The sequence below is a fragment of the Chrysochloris asiatica genome, unplaced genomic scaffold (assembly GCF_000296735.1).
Source record: "Chrysochloris asiatica unplaced genomic scaffold, ChrAsi1.0 scaffold00018, whole genome shotgun sequence".
Taxonomy (NCBI): domain Eukaryota; kingdom Metazoa; phylum Chordata; class Mammalia; order Afrosoricida; family Chrysochloridae; genus Chrysochloris; species Chrysochloris asiatica.
In genome coordinates, this window is record NW_006408536.1 from 27,172,037 (window position 1) to 27,195,989 (window position 23,953).

General features: G+C 39.2%; 1 protein-coding gene across 2 annotated transcripts in view; it reads left to right on the forward strand.

Moving 5' to 3' along the window:
* Nucleotides 1-23,953, forward strand: part of MID1 (midline 1 (Opitz/BBB syndrome)) — a 225,943-nt gene that overhangs the window by 114,125 nt on the left and 87,865 nt on the right. For both annotated transcript variants that reach the window (XM_006835640.1, XM_006835641.1), the window contains one exon: nucleotides 23,157-23,252. In XM_006835640.1, the coding sequence (XP_006835703.1) occupies nucleotides 23,157-23,252 (96 nt within the window). The remainder of the gene's footprint in view (nucleotides 1-23,156; nucleotides 23,253-23,953) is intronic.

Here is a 23,953-nt window from a genome sequence, read left to right on the forward strand (position 1 = left end):
GCCACCTCACTTTCTTGAAAGATTTCAATTTTTATTCCATCAATTCCTGGTGCCTTGTTCTTTGCCAATTCCTTCAATGCACCTTGGACTTCCTCCCTAAGTATCATTGGCTCCTGATCATAGGCTACCTCTTGAAATGGTTGAACATTAACCATTTCCTTTTGATACAGTGACTCTGTGTATTTCTTTCATCTTTTCTTGATGCATTCTGCATCATTCAATAATTTACCCAGAGAATCTTTCAATAATGAAAGTCGAGGCTTGAATTTTTTCTTCAGTTTCCCCCAGCTTGAGAAATGCTGAGCGTGTTCTTCCTTTTTTGGATTTCTGATTCCATGCCTTAATCTAGCATGGTCTTATTTAAACTTAACTAATTACTTCTTTTGAAGTCATATTCTGAGGTTCCAAATAGACATAAATTTGCAGAGTGGGGGAGTAAGAGGGGCTCCACTCTCCACCCCAGTATAAGATGGTGTAGTAAAGCAAGCTTACTGGTAAGATTACTTGGTGGCCGTGAGTAGACCAGATTGGCAAAAATTGCAGAATGAAAACCAGTGATTCACCAAACAAGATGGCTAGTGACAATCTTGGGAAGAAAAGGAAAGACTGAAGCCAATGGTTATTTTAAAAGAAGAAATAAAAACCTTTAGATAGTAATTAGATAGAAGGCATGGAAGATAGGAAAAAAATCTAAGATTGTTACCGATTTTAACCTAGAGAATGATAGCATCCTTTTGAAAAACTAAAAGATGGGAAGATATTTAAAAAAATGAAAACAAAAAGACAGATGATGCTGTTAGGACAAGTTGAATTTGAAATAAGAGGAGAACATCAAAGCCAAAAGTTGATATATTGCACCATGTCAATTCCAGGTCATGGCAACCCCATCCGTGTGTGTTGGAGCAGAACTGTGCTCCGTAAGGCTTTCGATGGCTCATTGTTTTGGAAGTAGATTGCCAGGATAGTCTTTGAAAGTGCCTCTGGGTTGACTAGTCTACTGTTAACAGTAAAGTGCATTAACTACTTGTACCACCCAGTGTGTAGGTTGGTATAGGAATGGAAATGAGAGACCAAAGATTAGGTCAGAGTTGAAATCTGAGATAGAAATGTGAGTACTACTTTGACAGAGGAGAGAGTCAAAGATGCCAAAGAGAATGCCTTTGGTGGGGCGATACGTATGTATTAAGTTGTTTGGTGGTGGTGGTGGTTATGTGCCGTAGAGTCGGTTTTGACTCATAGCAACCCTGTACAGCGTTTCCGAGGCTGTAAATCTTTACGGGAGCAGAAAGCCTCATCTTTCTCCCACGGAACAGCTGGTAGTTTTGAACTGCTGACCTTGCGGTTCTCAGCCTGATTCGTAACCACTACACTACCAGAATTGGACATAGAATTTTTCTTCTGATGGAAAACTCACTTGCAGACAAAAGTGCACGGTGCTGAAGTCTGCTTTTAGTATAGTTAAGTGTGTTTGATTTGAAATTTATTCATTGGCTATACAAATGACACTTTATTCAAATAAAAATAACATGTTGAAAAGAGGTGATGCTAGTACAAGGCAAAACTCCTCTATGTGACTTACTGTCCCCATTCATTATCAAATAGTCTCTGATGTCAATATAGTGAGATTCTGGGTCCCCTGAGTATCCTATCACAGTGATCCTCCAAGGCCACAGACATTTAGAAAACAAATGACAAAAGTCACAGTAAATAGTACCAAGAATAGTGTTTAATGCCTTTGCTCTAGCTTTATGTATGTTGTGTCGAATCCAACTAGGGAGAGCAGAGCATCATTTTTTCATCATAAACAGATGGGTATGGGTCCTTTGTTGGCTGGCTGCCTCTCCCCCTTTGAACACCACTTTAAAAAAAGTTTTTTTTTTTTTTAAATTAGTAAGCCTTGGTGTGGCACTATGGGTTAATGCGCCAGGCTGCAAAACTGTTTGAAACTGCAAGGTCGGTGGTTCAAGCTCACCAGCTGCTCCTTGGAAACCCTATACAGGGTCTCTATGGGTCGGAATTGACGCAATGGCACTTAACAAGAATATAAGTAAATGGGGCAACTTCACCGAGCCTTCCCCCGCTCCCCAAGCACAGTCTGAACATCTGAGTTCTATCTGTATTTTCATTAGAATTCAGAATTGTTGGTGGCTGTTGTGTAAAATGCGTGAGTCATGGAGGATCATGTCCTCTTCCTTGTGACTGGACTTTAAATCCCGTTTCCCTCCCCAAGTTCTTCATCCCTGCCATGTTTTCTTTATGACTTGAATACCAACCTCTTCCTTTATGCTTCTTGTTCTCCAGTGGAGACTGAAGGAGCTTGGGAAAGGCTGAGACTATGGCCTGATGATAAAGACTGAACAATAGGATCAAAAGGTTGCCCCCAGCATGGAGAGAGAGAGCAGCTGAGGACTCTAGACTCATGGAAGGAGAAAGACTGTTTTCTGGTGGCCAGGAGGCAGGCTTGCAGAATGTGCCCTTTGGTTATTTAAATGATTATATATCCCTGAGTGTTTTGGTGTACATCCCCCCCCCCCACCGCCGCCAACAAATAGGGAATAGAAGCAAATACTGTTGAATGATGATGCACGGAGATGATTGTAATCATTGCAATGGAACAATGAGTGTAAAACCGATGTTCTCCCATGTAAACTATCACTCAATTCACGATAAAGAATTTTTTTAAAAAGTGTCCCTAAGAAAGGAAAGCTTCAAGAAAAGCATAGGCATCGATTTCTCCCCACTTAGCTTCTCCTCTCTCTGTTGTTGTTAGGTGCCATCGAGTCGGTTCCGACTCATAGTGACCTTATGCACAAAAGAACAGAACACCGCCCTGTCCTGTCCCAACCTCATAATCATTGGTAGGCTTGAGCCCATTGCTGTTGTCACTGTGCCAATCCATCTCCTTGGGGGTTTCCCTCTTCATCACTGTCCCCCCAATTTGCCAAGTATAGTGCCCTCAAGGCACTGGTCCCTCTGACAACATGTCCAAAATATGAGAAGCAAAGTCTGGCCATCCTGGTTTCTAATACTTCTTCCAACACAGATTTCTTTGTTCTTCTGGCAGTCCAGGGTACTTGCAATATTCCTCTGTAACACCATAACTCAAATGCATACTTCTCTCTCTCTTGTCCTTTCTTAAACCTAAAAAGGTTCTTGCCACATTGCAGGTAAGTGAATTTCACACTTGCATGTGCACTGAAATCCTCTGGAAGATTTGTTCAAACATAGATTTCTGGGTCCCATCTCAAGTGGGTCCTGAGACCTATCTTTTCTAGCAAGCTCCTTGCGCAGACTGATGATGCTGGTCCCCACTGTGTTTTGAGAATTACTGGTCTATGTACATTCTGTTGTTGTTACGTGCCGTTGAGTCGATCCCGACCCATAGCCACCCTGTAAAGGATTTCCGAGGAGCAGCTGGTAAGCTTGAACTGCCGACTTTGCAGTTCAAACAGCGCATTAACCCACAGCACCACACCAGGACTCTCTACATTCTAGACTGCACTAAATTAAAAAATTAAAATAAAATAAAAATTTGTGATGGAAATAATTGATAACTGTTGTCCCGGTTGTCAGAATATTTGTCCGTTTTCTCACTGAGTTCAAAGCAAATGGGTTGGTTTGTATTTTGGTTTTAAGAGACATTTATTCTGTGACTTCTCCTTTAACAAAATGTTTTATCTGTAAACTAAAATATACTCCAGGGAAATGAAGGTGTATTCATTTTGAATATACATGGACCCTTAAATTGTCTTAACAATTTTTTTTTTTTTTTTGGTAAAGGACTGCATGTTAAATAATGTTGTTTTTGTTAAATGCCATCCAGTCGAGTCTGACCCATAGCTACTGGTGAGCTTGAGCCACCCACCTTTCAGATCAAACCAACTTTGCAGTCCAGCTCATTAACCCATAGCGCTACAGCAGGACTCTGTTAATAATTTAGTCTCTTACAGTTTAGGAGGCTAGACCTCTGAGTTCCAAGCGCCAGCGCTAAAGGAAGGAAGGCTTTCTGTCTTCGTCAGCTCTGAGGAAAGGACCTTGTCCATTCAATTTCTGTTTTCTACTTCCTTGGAGATCTCCATGTGGCTTAGCATCTATCTTCCTCTCTCTCTCAGCTTCTGTCACTTGGTTGTTTAATCACTTTGTATCTCAAAAGAAATTGATTGATGGCACACTCTACGAATCCTGTCTCATTAATATAGCAAAGAAAACCCATTCCCAAGTGAGATCATAACCACCGGTGCAGGAGTTAGGATTTGCAACATATATTTTGGGCGGCCACAGTTCAATTCATAACACTAGTAGACAAATGGCCATCGGAGAATCAAAACGATGAACAGAGATAGAAGGAAGGAAATCATATCACTTCGGCTCCCATTGAGCCTTGTACCTATCTGCATTTTACCTTTTAGACTACAAATAGGCACTCTGGTCTTCCAGGAAGGTTGTGTTGCCTGAGTTGACCAGTGAAAATACCTAGGCTTGGCAATGAATCTCTTCTTTTATCATCCGTATGTATTATCAATTTGTTTCCTATGTCTTTCATTTAACACATAAACATATTATTGAATTATAAACATTTTTAATATACTTCTATCACCTTTTTGGTGAAAGAATTGCCATTAAAATCAACAAGCCAAATTTATACGATGCTAATGGTTCTGGTAGCGTGGTGGTTACGAATCGGGCTGTGAACCTCAGGGCCAGCAGTTCAAAACTACCAGCTGTTCCGCGGGAGAAAGATGAGGCTTTCTGCTCCTGTAAAGATTTACAGCCTTGGAAACCCTGTACAGGGTCGCTATGAGTTGGAACCGACTCCACGGCACATAACAACAACAACAACAACAATGATTTTGTGCTTTGTATAATATGATAGTAATACTTTTGTAAGGACTACTGGGGTAGTGCTGTGGGTTAATGCCCTGGACTGCAAAGTCGGTTTAAATCACAGGGTCAGTGGTTCAAGCTCACCAACTGCTCCTCAGAAACCCTATATAGGGTCGCTATGGGTCAGAACCAACTCGACGGCACTCAACAACAGCAATGGTTTTGTGAAGTATAAAGTGGGGTTGACTTCCACAGTTTGTTTTAGGCATTAGGAATATTAGAATGATTCAACCAAGCATTACTCTCTATTTGAAAGTCCCAAACATCCTCTAAACTTCTTACCAGGAACAATTAATGTTTTCCTTCTAACCACTGCTTTAGTAACATTTCTGGGAATTCCTAGGACAAATGAGGGCCTCTTCTCTTGTGAAGCTGCTACTGGGTTTGGGCTGCCAACTTTTCATTTCATAGCCAACCACTTAGCCATTGTGCCACCAGGCTTTGAATATTTACCTATGAAGAATTATTCGATCAAAGACTGTCACCTATTTTAGCTTGAAATGTGTTCAACATATGTCATTCAATCAACATGAAGTACCTACAGAGTATGAAGTCTGTCTTACAAAAAGATTTGGCTATGTCTCAGTATCTTAAAAACAAAGATGTATTTTCATACACTGAAGGCCAAGCATCTACTATGAAACTAATTTAACATCCAGGTCTGGTAAAAATGTTTGATGGTATCAGTTAAAACCCTATTTAAGTAGAAAGGCCAGAACATGTTTGTTAATGAGTAGCTGGCAATGTCATCATCTACTTAAGAGGGAGGAAAAGGGATAAGATCAAAATTATTCCATCTCTGAGTGATGGAGGAAGTAAAACTTCAAGTGACATTTACAAACAACAGGTATGACATTCATCAATACCAGCAGATTTTATAGACATTAATTATCCAGTGCTCTAAGGCCCCCTTTAAGGTACATTTTGTTTTTAAGACAAAAGAGACAGAGGAAGATAGAATTTATGAAAACAGCAGTCAGTGAATGCAAATTCCACAGTTTGTGTGTGCTTACAACCAAACACTTCTTACTTAGCCCTGGAAAGAACGGACTGATCCTAGCGCTATGCTAGAAAAGTTGATCCCGCTGAAGATAATTTCTTCTTCTGCCCGACACTGAATCTTCTGCTCCTCTGAAGCAAACTGAGCATTCATTTCAGGCATTACATCTTGCCAATTATTCAAAGCTATTTTTTTTTTTTTCTCTTCTGAGTTAAAATTTCTTTTTGTAATTAACAAAGTTTTTATTTTAATTTTTTATTAAAATTTTTATTAGAATTATAAGCCCCTGAAGACTGAAATTGTTGGCCTAGCCCTACACTTCCATAGTAGGGAGTTGAAAGCATTAAGGAAGTTGAGTGAAATGGAAGTTTTTAATGGCTTGTCTTGACAGAGACGATGCTATGTGTACATTAATAAAAAGTGCTTGGGTTTTTCTCATTTTTTAAATTTATTTTGTTGTTGAGAATATACACAGCAAATGATACACCAATTCAACAGTTTCTACTTGTACCATTTAGTAACACTGATTACATTATTCAAATTGTGCCGCCATTCTCGCCCTCTTTTCTGGGTTGTTCCTAGGGTTCCTATCGAATCGCTTAAGCTGCTGTTGTCAATTTGCTCCCAAATATATAGTTCTTAAAACAGCAAAATGCTCACTAACTAAGCCATACTATTGTTTGATTTTTTAAGGCAGCTTCAAGGATCTTCTTTTTTGGTTTAAGGTTTAAAGATTATTTTAGGGCAATAGTTTCAGGGGTTCCCCCAAACTTCATGGTTCCAGGAAGTCTGGAGTCTTCTGTCCTGGATTTCCCCCCTTTTGATCAGGATTCTTTTACAGAATCTCTGATCAAAATGTCCAGTAGCCAGGTACCATCCAGTTCTTCTGGTCTCATGACAAAGGAGGCAATTGCTCGTGGAAGCAATTACCCAGACAGTCCATAGCTTCCTTCTGTTTCAGACAGATAGCCACTTACAAGTTTTAAGACCCCAGGCACTAGACAAGGAACCAGGAGGTAGAACAAAAGTACCAAATATGTTACTAGGCCAATAACTGGGAAATCCTATGTAACCATGACCCTAATCTTCCAAACCAAGGACCCAAATTCCATGAGGTTTTTGACTATACATAGCCAGTTTTAACAGCTACCCATTTTTGGGGTCATTACTGTAACAATATAGGAGCTCTGGTAGCGTAGTGGTCACAAATTGAGCTGAGAACCTCAAGAGCAGCAGTTTGAAACTACCAGCTGTTCCACAGGAGAAAGATGGGGCTTTCTGCTCCCGTAAAGATTTACAGCCTCAGAAACCCTGTACAGGGTCGCTATGAGTCAGAGCCAACTCCACAGCACACCACCACCACCACCACCACTGTAACAATATCTACCACACAACTTTTGCCCGTTACCCTATGCTTAATCACTGGGATATTTCTATTACCTTTAAACCCTTCCCCTACCTTACCCCATTTCTCCCACCCCTGGTAACCACTAATAAACTTTGTTTTCTATACGTATGCCTTTTCTTGTCTTTTTATACAAGCATGTCCTACAATATATGTCCATTTGTGATTGTTTTATTTCACTCAGCAGATATCTTCAAACGCCATCCATATTAAAGCATGCATCAAGACTCATTTCTCCTCACTGGCTGAGTAGTATTCCATTGTATGTATGAACCACATTTTATTTATCTGTTCTTCTGGTGATAGGCATTAAGTGTTTTCCATCGTTCTGGTATTATGAAGAGTGCTGTGATGAACATTGGTGTACAAGTTTGAGTCTCAGCTTTCAAGCCCTTTGGGTATCCCCTATGAGTGGAATTGCTGGGTCATATATATGGTAATTCTATTTTTCATTTTTTGAGGAACCACCACACTCTTTCCCACAATTTTACGTTCACATTCCCATCATTCTCATCAGCGATGGGTAACAATTCCAATTTCCTCATATTCTCGCCAACTTTTGCTAGTTTATGTTTTTATTGTTTGGTTTTGTTGTTGTTTTTTATCTTAGACATCCTAGTGGGAGTGAAATGATATCTCATGGTGGATTTTGATTTGTATCTCTCTTCTGGCTAATGATGCCAAACATCTTTTCATGTGTTTGGTGGCCATTTGAATGTCCTCTTTGGTGAAACGTCTATTCAGTCCTTTGCCCGTTTTATGATTGAGTTCTTTGTCTTTTTTTTTTTTTTAATTTTTACAAAATTTTTCTATATATTTTTGTTATTAGAGTCTTGTCGGATATATGGGTTCTGAAGATATTCTCCCAATTAGTAGCTTGTCTTTTAACTTTTTTGATAAAGTCTTTTTTTTTTTTCCCACTTTTTAATGTAAATTGACTGAAGGTTTACAGAGCAGATCATCAGTTTCATATTCAGCAAATCATATAATTTGCTTCATTTCAATGATTGCAATCCCCTCCATGTAACACCAGTTAACAGCATTTGCCTCTGTTCACTTTAACTCTTGTATTCCTCCCTGTGTCTCCCGCTACCATCATCTTTCCTCTGCCAAGCCCCCTCTTGTTGTATATTGCCTTCCCCATCACCCATGTTAACATGTGTCTATCCCCTAGTTTATGAATAATTTTCATCCACCCACCCCGTAAATATCATAGAATGTTTCTTTTATCAAGAGAACCTTTTCTTATCTTTTTACAACAGTGGTCTCATACAATATTTGCTCTTTTGTGATTAACTAATTTCATTCTGCATTACATCCACCAGGTTCGTTCATGTTGTGAGATGTTTCACAGATTCAGTGTTATTTTCCCACATTGCATACTATTCCACTGTGTGTATATACAAAGTTTGTGTAACCTTCTTGTTGATGGGCATTTAGACTCTCTCCATCTTTTTTATCTGTTTCTTGACTGGTGCATTTCTTCCGTTTATATTCAGTGTAATTATGCCTGCATTTCTGGAATAAATCCTAGTTGGTCAAAGTGTATGACTCTTAATATACTATAAAATTCTGCTTGCTAATACTTTGTTGAGGATTTTTTTCATCAACAATTTTTAAGAGGAAGAAGCCCTCATGGCACTGTAGATAAGCACTGGATTGCTAATCTCAAGGCTGATAGTTCAAGCCCACTAGCTTCTCAGCCTCGAAAATCCTGTATAGGGACACTTTGAGTCAGAATCAACTTGGTGACAGTGAGTTTGAGTTTTAATTCATAAGAGTCATTTTCTTTTGTTGTGATATTTTTGTCTGGTTTTGGTATCAGGGTTATGTTTGCTTCATAGAATGATTTCGATGGTATTCCTTCATTTTGTATCTTTTGCAAGAGTTTAAACAGTTTTAGTGGCAATACTTCTCTAAATATTTGATCGAATTCCCTAGTGAAGCCATCTGGTTCATGAAATTTTTTTGTTGGAAGGGTTTTGATCACTGATTCTATCTCTTCACTTGTTATGGGTCTGCTGAGACTTTCTATGTCCTCTTGAATCAACTTTGGTAAACTATGTGCTTCCAAGAATTCATCCATTTCATCTAAGTTATGCTATTTGTTGCCATACAGTCAGTTTTAATATTCTGTCATAATTCTCTTTATTTCTATTGGATCAGTTGTAATGTCCCTTCTTATTTTTATTTTTTTATTTTGTTAATTTACATCTTTTCTTTTTTCCTTTGTCACTTGAGCTAAATGTTTGCCAATTTTATTTTCAAAGAACCAATTTCTAGCTTTATTGAGTCTCTACTTTTCTGTTTTCAATTTTATTTATTTATGCTCAGATCTTTGTTATTTCTTCTCTTCGGGATGGATTTAGACTTCACTTCCTCTTCTCCTTCTAATTGCTTGGATTATTTTAAAAAGGCGTTTTGTTTTGCTTTTTAGGATGCAGCACTTTTTCTAGAATGAGACAGACCATATTTTAGCCTTTTGTGAACTCAACTACTCAGCTCTGCTATTGCAGTGTAGATGATATGCCAATGAATGGTGATGGCTGTATTCCAATAAAACTTAACAGATGCACCTATGTAAATTTCATATACTTTTCATGTGTCACAAAATTTCATTCTTCTTTTGATTTGTTTTCAACCTTTTAAAAATATAAAAACCATTTTTAGTGGGCAAGCTGTACAAAGAAAAAGTCATACAAAAAACAAGTCATTGTGTTACTGAACCCTGGTTTAAGAGATTAAATACTTTTCCAACTTGAAAGCTTTCACGTGAGCAAAAGTAAGTAACTTAACAACTGTTAGTCCCTTTTCCAACTTTGCCATAGTCTCTTCATCGTATGATTCTGGACTGACAGGTGTCATCTCTTTTGTCAATGTCATGGATATGCATTGGCAGCTCAAGCTGCTGTGTTGACAATGATTCTGAAGTTCAACAAGGGCAAATGTGCAGAAAGGGCAGCCAAAAATGTGCCCAGTTAGACGGTCCTTGGCTCTTGTTGCTGTTAATTGTCAAGTCGGTTCTGACTCATAACGACCCTGTTTAAAGTTTCCAAGGGGCAGCTGGTGGGTTTGAACTGACGACCTTGTGGTCAACAGTCCAGTGCTGATCCTACAGCGCCACACCAAGAGTCCTTTTACCTATGTTATAATTTTATGAAATGTTTCTTGTCTGCTCTATTGGAAAAGGCTATATAGTCAGCATCTTTTCTCTCCAGGCATAAATTTTGCAACTGAGATTATCCTTTATAAATTATAGAATTTCCAAGATTGTTAGTAGATATCAAGAATCCACATTGATTCTCAAAACGGAGAAATCTATTTATTGGTCAGTTGCTCACCTCTCGTATTAAAGGCATGAACAGAAAAGACTATCCGCATCTGTAATGCCTGGAAATTAATAGTCATAGTGAGACCAGTACAATTGTAACTAAATGAATATATAACTGGTGGTGGTTGTGTGCCGTCAAGCCAGTTCCTACTCATAGCAACCCTTTGTAGGTTTCCAAAGCTGTCAGTTTTTACATGAGCAGAAAGCCTTATCTTTCTCCTGCAGAAACACTGGTAGTTTTGAACTGCTGACCTTTCAGTTAGCAGCCCAGCTCATACTCCACTATGCTACCAGGGCTCCTTAAAAGATTATAACTATGTTGTTGTTGTTAAGTGCTGTCGAGTCGATTCCGACCCATAGCGACCTTGTATATATAGGGTTTCCAAGGAGCCGTTCAAATGACTTTGCAGTCTGACACATTAGCCCACAGCGTCACACCAGGACTCCAAATGAATATAACTATACAAAGGTATTTTTTTTTTATTCTGTTAAAATATGCTCTTCTAGACCATAAACAGTATTTCAATGTATTTTCTGTGCGTTATTGAACACCAAACCCCTGATGATAGAATTTGTAAATATATATATGTATATATATATAGAATCTATTTAGTGGTGTTAATATAAAAAATTCAAATAAAGCCTGACAAGGTAAATATGGTATCACATATCAGAATCGCTTAAATTGTAGTCCATGGAACACTAGACTTAAATTTATATGTAGATTGTGTTTTATTAGGTTCTTGAAGTTCCCTTGGCAGCCTGTCTTGCCAGGGCATTTGGAAATGGTAACTATCATAACCAATGAAAAGCAGCATTAAAAAAAAAAAAAAAAAAAGAACAAAATGGATATAAATCACACTTATTTGTGGTCTGTCATGAGTCAAACCTGAAGATAGCCTTAAACGCCTGCAACGTAATTAAAACATCTTAAGAGTTGAGGTATATATAAAGAATTTATGCTTTTGTGCAGGTGGCATGTGTTAATACGGCTGTGTTTTCTTATTAAGGGCTGTAATTAAAGTTTCTTAGAAGAAAATATACGGGTTGTGGCACTCAACGTGTTCATATCCTGATCACACTGGAGTTGTGGTGTTGGGTGTCAGAGCCATGAACACAGTTCCTGAGTGTCGCGCTGAATATTGTGGAATGAAACAAACCAGATCTCTGTTTGCCTTGAAAGGTATCCAGACCTAATATTATACTTTAAAGACATTCTGAAGCATTGACTTAGGAGCAAGAGCAAACATTCTTTAAGGCCTGGGCAAGCCCAAAAGGAATTACTCAACTCTCCTATTTCATGCATCCATTTTAACAGTAGTGCTCAATGACAAGTCACTAATTCCCTGCAACTTGACTCTTAGATGAAGGTTTCTGAAGGCTAAAATTAGGGATATTTGTCTGCTTACTTTGTTATTTGATTGGGCATCAGAGTATATAGAAGCACAAAGCTCATCTGTTAGCTTCTATTTCTTATTCTCAGCTTGTGTGTGTCTCCATGCTAAAAGCTCACCTTGAGATTCGTAGACAATCAGCTGTCCTCTCATGGATTGTTAAATTACCAACTGGCTCCTCACTGGACACTCCACAAAATGAAGGCAAGGGACTGTGATTCCATGAAACTCCATATGAAATTTATGGATCAAAACTGAAAAGAATGAGGAAAAATAATTACCCTTTTTTAGCATAAAGTATATAGAGAAGACTCATTCTTTAAGCAACACATGTTCTGCAACTTTGTCTTTTCACACATTTGATTTCTATCCAAGCTTTTGCTTAATATTAAGAAATGAAATCTGCCACTTTCATTGTTACTCATCAAAAGCACCATCTTGAATTATTTTATTCCTCTTCTTTGGTGACAGTGGTGGGAGGGGGTATTGAATTCTATCAAACAGTAATATCTCATCCATCCCAACAGAGATCATTATCATATGCTTCTTTATCACAGAGTAAGAGCACTGTGATAAAAATTGCCTGGGGAAGAGGTAATACTCCTTTAGATAGACTCTTACTCTTTTTTCCCTAGGTTTGTTTGTAGCAATGTGCCTTTAGTTTCCAATAGAATGTGAATGCACTTGTCAATAACAATTGTTAGACGATCACTCGAGATACTAGGGGACTTTGAAAACTTCATGGGAAAATGGAATTGAAAGATAATAGAATCTTTCCACAAAAGTTGTGAAGCCCCCTCGTGTAGTAACGCATGTTTATAAAATGATATTGAACAACGTTGTATTTGCATTTTTTGAGAATGCTCCTAAACAGTAAGGCCCTCTTCTTGGGTTCACATTCAACTCTACCTATGAAAAAAGCCCTTAAAACTTGTTCTTGTTTGTTTGTTTTGTGGCAGAAATATGTATATAAAGCAAATTGTTTGCCATTTCAACATTTTTTTGCATGTGTAATGTAACGACAGTGATGTTAATTATGTTGTGCAGCTGTCACTATTTTTCATTTTGAAATGTTTTTCATCACCTAAACAGAAAACCACTGGTGTGGTACTGTATTATAAGCACTGGGCTGCTAACCGCAACTTTGGCAATTCAAACCCACCAGCCGCTCCTTGGAAACCCTTTACAAGGGTCACTATGAGTCAGAACCAATTTGAAGATGCTTAACAACAAACCAACAGAAAACTTAGTACCCCTACAGCAATAACTTCCCACTCCTTCCTCTTCCCAGCCTCAAGTAATCAGTAATAAACTTGGGTCTCTATGCATTTGCCTATTCAAGACAGTTCATGTATGTGGAATCACACATTTGCCCTTTTGTGTCACTCTGCAAAATGTTTTCAAGGCTCATCCATGTTGCAGCATGTTATCAGGACTTAATTTCTCTTAATGACTGAATAATAGTCCATTGTATGGATAGACCAGGTTTTGCTTATCCATTCATTTTTTGATGGGTACTTGAGCTGTTTCAGCCTTTCAGCTATTGTGACAAAAACTGCAGTAAACATTGGTGAACCAGTATCTGTTTGCCTTTGTGCTTTTGAGTACATACTAGGAATACGATTCCTGAGTCATCTGGTAATTTGTTTCTGACTTTTTGAGGCCCCACCAAAGCGTTTTCCACAGCAGCTATACCTTTTTAGAATCTCACCAATAATGGATGAGGGTGCCCGTTTCTCCACATCCTCACCAACACTTGTTTCTGTTTTTCTGATCCAAGCCATCCTAGAGGCATGAAGTGGTATTTCATTGTGATTTTGACTAATGGTGGTTCAGCTTCACCAGCTGCTCTCAGAGATCCTATCCCAAGATCCTATACCGAGTCACTATGAGTCAGACCCGACTTCATGGTAGTGGGGTAATGACTAATAACCTTAAAGTTGTCGTCCATTTGTATAACTTCTTTAGAGAAATGTCTGTTCAAGTAGAAGCTATTCTTTTAGTCCCTGAGTGGTGCAAATGCTTAACACACTTAGTCTGCCCAGAGGCACCTTGGAAGAAAGACTCAGTGATCTGTTTCTAAAAACCAACCATTGAAAACTTTAAGGAGCACAGTTCTATTCTGACATACATGGGGTCATCATGAGTCTGAACCAACTAGATGGCAACTGGTTATAGTATTAAGTTAACTAATCAATTAAGGGTGTCCTGGTATAGTACAGAGATGCTAAAGCAAATGGAAGAAATGAGGATGTAAAAGAGCTGAACATCAAGTTTCAACGGTCGGCTCGAAAAGACAAAATCAAATATTACAATGAAATGTGCAGAGTCCTGAAGTTAAAAAAAAACAAAAGGGAAGAACATGCTCAGCATTTCTCAAACTGAGGGAACTGAAGAAAAAATTCAAGCCTCCACTTTCAATACTGAAGGGTACTATGGGCAAAATATTGAATGATGCAGAAAGCATCTAAAGAAGATGGAAGGAATATACAGAGTCACTGTACCAAAAAGAAATGGTCGGTGTTCAACCATTTCAAGAGGGTGCATATGTTCAAGAGCCAAAGATACTGAAAGAAGAAGTCCAAGTTGCGTTGAAGGCATTGGCAAGGAACAAGGCACTGGGAATTGATGGAATACAAATGGAAATCTTTCAACAAACTGATGCAGCATTGGAGGCACTCACTCATCTCTGCCAAGAAATTTGGAAGACAACTACCTGGCCAACTAATTGGAAGAGATCCGTATTTGTGTCTGTTCCAAAGAGAGGTGACCCAACAGAATGCCGAAATCATCAGACAATATCATTAATACCACATTCAAGTAAAAAATCTTGCTAAATATATTACAAAAACAGCTACAGCCATACATTGACAGAGAACTTCCAGAGGTTCAAACTGGATTCAGAAGAAGACATGGAGCAAGGGATACATTGCTGACATCAGATGGATCTTGGCTAAAGGCAGAGAATACCAGAAAGATGTTTACCTGTGCATTATTGACTATGCAAAGGCTTTCAATTGTGTGGATGGTGACAACATTGTGAAAAATGAGTATTCCAGCAAGCTTAATTGTGCTCATGAGGAACCTGTACATAGACCAAAAGGAAGTTGTTCGAACAGAGTAAGGAAACACAGAGTGGTTTAAAATTAGGAAAGATGTGCGCCAGAGCTGTATTCTTTCACCATATTTATTCAATCTGTATGCTGAGCAAATAAGTTGAGAAACTCAGTTATATAAAGAAAAATGTGGTATCCGAGTTGGAGGAAGACTTATTAACAATCTGCAATATGCAGATGATACAACCTTACTTGCTGAAAATGAAGATGATTTAAAATTCTTACTGAAGAAGATCAAAGACCACAGTCTTCGGTATGGGTTGCGCCTCAATGTAAAGAAAACAAAAATCCTCACCATTGGACCAATAAATAACATCTATATAAATGAAGAAAAGATTGAAGTTGTCGAGGACTTCACTTTGCTTTGATCCACTATCAGTACTCATGGAAGCAGCAGTCAAGAAATCAAACAACATATTGCACTAGGCAAATCTGCTGCACAAGATCTCTTTAAAGTGTTCAAGAGCAAAGATGTCAGTTTGAAGAATAAGGTGCACCTGACCCAAGCCATGGTGTGTTCAATAGCCTCACATGCATGTGAAAGTTGGACAGTGCATAAGGAAGACCATAAAAGAATTGATGCATTTGAGTTATAGTGTTGGAGGAGAATAGTTAAAGTACCATAGACTGCCAAAAGATCAAACCAATCTTGGAAGAAGCACAGCCAGAATGATCCCTGGAAACAAGTATGGCCAGAAGGGACCAGTCCCTGGAGAAGGACATCATGTTTTGTAAAGTGGAGGGTGGGATAAAAAGAGGAAGACCCCCAACGAGATGGATTAGCACAGTGGTGGCAGCAGTGTGCTCAGGCTTTGCAAGGATTGTGAGGTTGGCGTGGGACCGGGCAGTGTTTCACTCTGTTGTGCATAGGGCCAACTATGAGTCGGTGCTGACTCCATGGCACTCAACAACAACACAGACTATCACCACAATCCATTTCCAAATGTTTTTATCACCCTAAATGGAAAACATAGTTCCTTTTCAGCAATAATTCCTCATTCTTCCCTCCTCCCGTCTATTTTATTCTAAAGTAGGAGCCAGCTGCTGAGATGGAAATTCTGACAACAATCACAAATTTGTGAGAAAATTGAACAAATTAGATTCAGTGTTTTCAGGCAGTGTAATCTTGGGGAAATCTATTTGAGTAGCTGTGTGCTATTTAACTGCAAATCTATGGAAGAAATCGTTTATGAAATGTATGGGCATGTTTTTAATTTGGTGATGTTTGCTTGTTACAAATTAAACTTTTATCAGTATAAACTCAAAACTTGAAAAACAAGTTCTTTATGTAATTTAACAAGCGCTAATATAACACAGAGTCTGGTGTAGTGCTGTGGGTTAATGCTCTGGGCTGAAAAGTTGGTTTTGAACTGCAAGTTTGGCAGTTCAATCTCACCAGCCACTCCTCGGAAACCCTATATAGGATCACTATGGGTTGGAACCAACTTGATGGCACTTAGCAACAACGATAGAACACACGGACTCCTGGTGTGGCGCTGTAGGATCAGCACTGGACTGTGAACCGCAAGGTCAATGGTTCAAACCCACCAGCTGCTCCTCGGAAACCCTATACAGGGTTGCTATGAGTTGGAACCATTTCAACAACACTTAACAACAACAACAATAGAACACACCAGGTGCTGGATTCTGTTCATCTCTTCCATAGATAAGCTTGCACACATCGCCCCTCTAGACACCTTAACAGCACTGTGGAGAAACAGAGGCACAGAGTGGTTACAAACTTGCTGAAGATCTCAGAGCTAGGATATAAACCCTTGCACACTGGCACCAGGTTTTGTGTTCTTAACCATTATGTTCCTTAAATGAAATGACCACATTTTTGTGCAAATAATGCGTGAGTTTTACAGTTCTTGCAAATCACACATAACTCCCCTGCACATTAGTTTCCTATGCATGCTGTGCACGCTATATTTGAAAATGTGGTATTTGTACATCAAAACACTGTTTGGTTTTCTTCAGCTTCTTGCTAGTTCTGTCCAGCTAAGTTTTCCAGCCTTAAGAAAAAAATCCTCTTAGTGTCTTGTATAGGAAGGATTCTTCCTGGCAACTCATGGAGTAGTGTCTATTTCAGACTTTCACAAAAGGCTAGGGACAAATTTAAGTAGTATAGTATTGGCTTAGAAAGTATCAACATTTTGGTTTTTACCTTCTAAACTAGGGTTGGCAAACTATAACACATTGGCTAAATCCTACTCACCACTTGTATTTGTTGATAATGTTTTATTAGAATATAACCATATCCATTCTTTGAATGTTGTCTGTGTCTGGGTTTTTTTCCTATAGGAGGAACATAGTTTCATATCAGCGACAGAAATCTTAAGGCCCATCATGACCCTTTACAGAAAAATTTTACAGACTCATATTCTGGATTCTAGAAGTGTGTAGTCTGATATGTTACCCACTAGTTGCATGTTACTGTAGAACACTTGAAATGTAGCTGATCCACATTGAGATTATACTATAAATGTAAATACACACCAGATTCCAAAGACGTAGTAAAGAGTGTATGAAAGAAAAAGAATGCAAAATATCACATTAGTTTTTATATTGATTACATGTTGAACTAATAGTATTTTGGATGTTGTTGTTGTTGTTGTTGTTGTTGTTAAGTGCCATCCAGTCAGTTCCAACCCATAGCGACCCTGTATAGAGTTTCCAAGGAGTGACTGGTGAGCTTGAACCACCGACCTTGTAGTTCAAACAGCTTTGCAGTCTGGCACATTAACACTCAGTGCCACACCAGGACTCCTATTTTGGAAATTAGGCTAAGTATTTATTTTTGTTTTTTGTTTTTTTTAAACTTTTTACTGTGAATTGAGTGAAGGTTTACAGAGCAGATCATCAGTTTTATATTCAACACATCATCCACTTCGTTTCATCACTTAGCCCACTTCCTCCTTGTGTTTATTTCCATTCCTTCTTCATTTCCAACCCTTCTGAATTTTGTCCTTAGGTAAATGCTGCCTTTTGATCTTGAATGGTTGACCATGCCATGGTGTGAGTACCTCACTAGTGTTGCTTGACTGAAAATTGAGCCACGGGGGTGCAGTTGATTATCTTTTAATGTGACCACTGTTGCTGGGGTGTGGCACTGTGGGTTAATGAGCTGGTCCACAAAGTCAGCCTGAACAGCAAGGTCGGTGGTTCAAGCTCACCAGCCGTGAAACCTTGGAAACCTTACACAGGGTCGCTATGAGTTGGAACTGATTTGACGGCACTTAACAACAACACTGTTGTTGTGGAGTCCTGGTGTGGTACTGTAGGATAAGCACTGGACTGCTAACCACAAGGTCAGCAGTTCAAACCCACAAGCCACTTCTTGGAAACCCTATACAGGGTCTCTATGAACGGGAATGGACTCCTACTCCATGGCGAGCCTGTGTATGCAGAGTAGAACTTCCGCATAGGGTTTTCAAGGCCAGACCTGTCTTACAAGCTACCTCTGGGTGGGTTTAAATGGCCAACTTTTGGGCTAGTAGTTGAGCATTTAAATGTTTGCACCACTAAAGAAAAAAAATTATATTTTAATATGACTCACATTTTTACCTTACATTCCTTTTCTATTGGAGAGGGCTGCCCTCGAGATGACCCTTACAAGAAGTCTGAAGGAGGAGGAGGAAGTGATAAAATAATCGCTTGCATTTGCAGTTATCTTTCAAAAGCAATAAAATATTTTATTTGGTTACTCTTTATAAGAAGGCATGTTAAAAAAGAATGGTTTGGAAATCAGTTAGAATGTCTGTGGAAAAGGCCTTAATTGAGTTCTCTCGGAAGCTGACCCTGACTAAGAATTTGAATGAGATGTGATCCCATCCCGGAAGTGCCTGTAAGGGAGAGAAGAGGCATGCTAATAAGGAGGTTGTTACTCTGGACAAGTGGGCTCCTTCCCACTGGGGCCCACTGGGAGAGTGTATTGAAGGGCCTGGCTTGGTGTGGTCCCACCAGGAAGTGATGAAGCTATACTGCTTATCCCTCCACTCTCAGCAGTTCTTGCTTGAGGACTGCACCTAAGTACACCATACCTCCCCACCCTTGTTTCACCAACATTAGGTCTGTGGTGAAGTCAAATAAAATCTCTTTTTGACAGAAAAGGTCACATACAGGTGTTTGCAGTGAAACGCCATTAACAAGCATGAGAATGGTGACTGCCAAGGGAGATGGTTGGGCTCCTACTGCAGATAGTGTTGTAACCAAATGGAATGTTTCATCCTAGAATTAGAACTTCAACAAGCATTTGTCACATTCCCTCTGGCATATGTATTGCTTTTCTCATTTGATTGTAATCATCACAGAGATTGGTAGATTTATCATCAACTGGCTCATATGGACAGGAAAACTGAGTTGGAGAATCATGAAATCATTTGTCCCAGGTAGTTGAGATAGGAGCGGTCTCTCTGGAATGGTAACATTGGTCAGATCTACAGGGATGGTAATCCTGTGGTCTCATCATGCATACTTGCCTCCTCAGCTCCACATGGAGCCGTAAATATACTGTCTTTTTCAAAGGGAGAACAGGAAACTAAAGTGTGTGTGTGTGTGTGTGTGTGTGTGTGTGTGTGTGTATATACTCTGCAGAATATTTTAGATTTCCCTAGGGCTTAAATCCACTTAGTCACAAGACTACTATACCAAAAACTATCATCTCTATTTTGCACAAGACATTGTCAAAACCAGTAGCTTTCAGGACCTGCTGATCACCACACAAGATGTTATTGAGGCTACTGAAGTCTAGAAAAGTTCCACAGAAGTCCCGTAGTGGATGCTATGGAGACATTGAGTATTGGATTTTGTTACCTTCCCATTACCCGGACTGTCTTCAAAAGTGTTGTCAGCCCCGCTGATACAACTTGGAAACAAGTATGTCCCAGCTTAATTTCCCTCCATTATATTTCTAACCAACTCGAATTCTTTGTGGACTTGAAAACACTTGTACTGTTTAAACATGAATAACCCCAGAGGATCTGGACAGGTCAATGTATTTAAACCACAGACTTTAGGCTAGGTATTACTTGATTAAAAGCAGATTTCACACATGATGCACACTTAATAAAGGAAGTAGGACACATGCAGATGCTGGTAAAATCTAAATGGCATCTTGTGCTGATCAGCTTAGGAAAAAATCATATATATGACGGTGGAACCTTAAACGGTGAGGTGGTGTATTTCCCTAAAAATTCCGATTGCAACGTGTTATCCAAAAAGAAAAGTAAAACGATTCCTTAAAATAACATATTAGAAGAAGTTGACACATATACTTATAGTTGTTGTTAAGTGCCATCGAGTCAATTCCAACTCATAGCGACCTTGTATAGGGTTTCCGAGGAGCAGCTTGTGAGTTTGAACCACCGACCTTGCGGTTCAAACTGACCTTATGGTCAAGTGCTTATCCTACAGCACCACTCCAGAGCACCAGTCCAGGACTCCATACCTTATAATTATTGTTGTTGTTGTTAGGTGCCATCAAGTCGGTGCACAACAGAATGGAACACTGCCCAGTCCTGTGCCAACCTCACAACTGTTGCTACGTTTGAGCGCATTGCTATGCCAATCCATCTCGATGGGGTCTTCCTCTTTTCCTCCAACCCTTCACTTTACCAAACATGATATCCTTCTCCAGGGCCTGATGGTGGTGGTGGTGGTGGTGGTTATGTGTCGACTGGTAGTCACCTCTAAAACAGGGGTATTAAATATCGGAACGACTCAAAATTGTTCTATAGTCTGTGGCCCTAAAGTGATTAATTTCATCCAAACAGTTTTGGAAGTGACGTTCTCTTTGAGGCTAATATGGGTTCATGAAGTTGCACCTAAATCACTCTGGCTCATTCTTGGGCTCTTGTATGAATCCTTTAAATGAGAAAAACATCTTTCTTTTTCTTCAAATTTTTCTTATTTGGGATTCTTTGAGTGTTTCTTTGAACCCAAATTGAAGATTTCTTGTTGGCTTTCCATCCCAGATGAAACATACACAGTAGTCTTCCTCTGAACTCTGAACAATAAGAATTATAACTAAAATATTTTTAAATGTATTTTGAAGAATACATAAACTAGTAACAGCAGCAACAAAATGAGTTGCCTTCGAGTTAATTCCAACTTATGACAACACCATGTGTTTCTGAATAGACCTGCACTCCATAGGACTTTCTTTTCTTTTTTGGCCTGGTACATTTATTAGAGGTACTCATCAAACTCCGTGGAATATTTTCAGTGACTGTGATCTTTCAGAAGCAAATATTTAGGTCTTTCTTCTGAGGCACCTCTGGAAAGAGCTTAACTTTCAACTTTTTCAGTTAGCAGCTGAGCATAGTTGTACCACTGGGGAATCCAAAGAATGTATAACTATGCTTAAAAAAGAGTGGAAAGTTTCCAAGGATCAGTTGCCTAGTCATGTTCGTATGGGCAGAGACTAGATACCTTTTTATGTTTGCTGTCCTAGAATCGCTCTCAGAGTCTGGCATATTGTAGTCCACCGAATTGAAATCTACTTCATTTAGTAGATTCCAACTCATAGCAACCTTATGAGTTTCTGAGGTTGTAAATCTTTATGGGAGCAGGAAGCCTCACCTTTCTCCCTCAGAGCAGCTGGTGGGTTTGAACTGCAGTCCAGTACTTATTACAGGAGCTCAACAATACTTGTTGTATGAACAAATAAGTAAATAAAGCACATATAAAATAATCAAACCCAAACCCCACTGCCATCAAGTCCAATCTGACTCACAGTGACCCAGCCTATAGGACAGAGTAGAATTCCTCCATGCTGTTACGTGCCAGAGAGTTATCTCCAACTCATAGAGACCCTGCCCAACAGAACAAAACACTGTCGGTCCTGCTCCGTCCTCACAATTGTTGTCATGTTTGAGCCCATTGCTGCAGCCACTGTGTCAATCCATCTCCTTGGAGGTCTTCCTCTTTTTTGCTGACCTTTTACTTTATCAAGCATGATTTCCTATTCCAAGGACTGGTCCCTCCTGATGATATGTGCAAAGTACATGAAACAAAGCTTCACTACTCTTGCTCCTAAGCAGCATTCTGGCTAGCCTCCTTCCAAGACAGATTTGTTTGTTCTTCTGGCAGTCCATGGTACTTTCAATATTCTTCACCAACATCATAATTCAAATGCCTTGATTCTTCAACCGTTGTCCTTATCCATTTCCATATGCATGTGAGGTGACTGAGATATCATGGCACACCTGTCTTCAAAATTACACCTTTGCTCTTCTGCTCCGTTGGATCATGGAATGATAATTAATGGGTAAATCAATGAGAAATCTCAACCAGTCTTACCCAGAGCACAGGGTAATTATAGATGAAAATAAGATTAAGTGCATATTCCAACAAGCTTAAATGTGATTCTGTAAGAGGGAATCATTCTAGATTCTTCAGCAGGATAGTGACATGGTAAATGAAGAGTTTAAGGAAATTTGATCTGGCATTGCAGGCAAAATATGGAAGAACAAGCAATAAAATTCCCTGTGACAGTAAACATGAGTGATAGTAATGAGTCTTATAAATGTTTAAACGGCCCTATTGTCAGCACTCGCTGAGCCATTCAAGTCTGCCCTCTAGGGATTGACCTCAACTGAGCCCCTAATATGGTGAAATCCTAAAAATCCAATCCTGGTTGATTTGATGTGGGAATATATTCCTTACATTATTGATGTTTCTGCTTTAGTGAAGGAATATAGAAATCCAGTCACCGCCTTGCCCCCTAGTTCATGGTTTGGAAGTAATCTCTAAGTAATTGTTCAGTTACATGTGCCTGAGTTCGTGCAAGAACCAGGAACAAAAACAAAAAGAATGACAAGGAACACTCCGTAAGCTCTTTTAGATACAGCTTTTCAAAATCCCACTTAAATCTCTAAGTACATGAAATTACATAGAATGCATTGGGGGGTGGGGGGAGGAGGCGGGAAAATGTATTCGTTTTTTTCATGAGTGTGAGTACTTGTGTGTATGCTGAAGTACTAAAATGATGCCAAGTAATCTTTCTCCTCTCCTTATTGAACAGCAAAACTTAGAGAGTAACCTCACCAACCTTATCAAGAGGAATACAGAACTGGAGACCCTGTTGGCCAAACTCATCCAAACCTGTCAACATGTCGAGGTAAGTATCTCCATGAGGCACATTTCAGTTGAAATATGCTAGATCTGGGGTTTCTATACCCACACCCCACCCTTCATACTTGTAAAATGGGAATCTTTTTTTAATTTAAAACTTGATTGTGATAAACTATGTACTGTGAAATATGCCATTTGAAACCATTTTTCAGTGTTTCGTCAACGGCATTCATTGTACTCTGCTTCGCCGCCATCCATACTCAGTACCCCTTAAGCAGTTTCCTCCTTCCCCAACCCCTAATGAACTTTGGTCCCTGCGCATTTACCTATTCTAGATACTTCATATATGTGGAATCAGACAGTATTTGCCATTCCGAGTCTGACTTACTTTGCTCAGCAAAATGTTTTCAAGGTTCCATCCATGTCGTGGCAACTATTAGAACATCATTGCTTTTTATGGCTGAATACTATTCCATTGTATGGGTAAACCACATTTGTTTATCCATTCATCTGTGATTGGGCACTTGAGATGGTTCCAACTTTTGACTCTTCCGAAAAGTGCTACAATGAACCCTAGTATACACGTATCTGTTTGAGTTCCTGCTTGTAAGTGTCTTGGGTATAGACCTAGGAGTGGAATTACTCGATCATATGATAATTCTAGAGTCCTGGTGTGGCGCTGTAGGATAAGCACTTGACCACAAGGTCAGTTTGGATCACGAGATCAGTGATTCAAACTCAACAGTG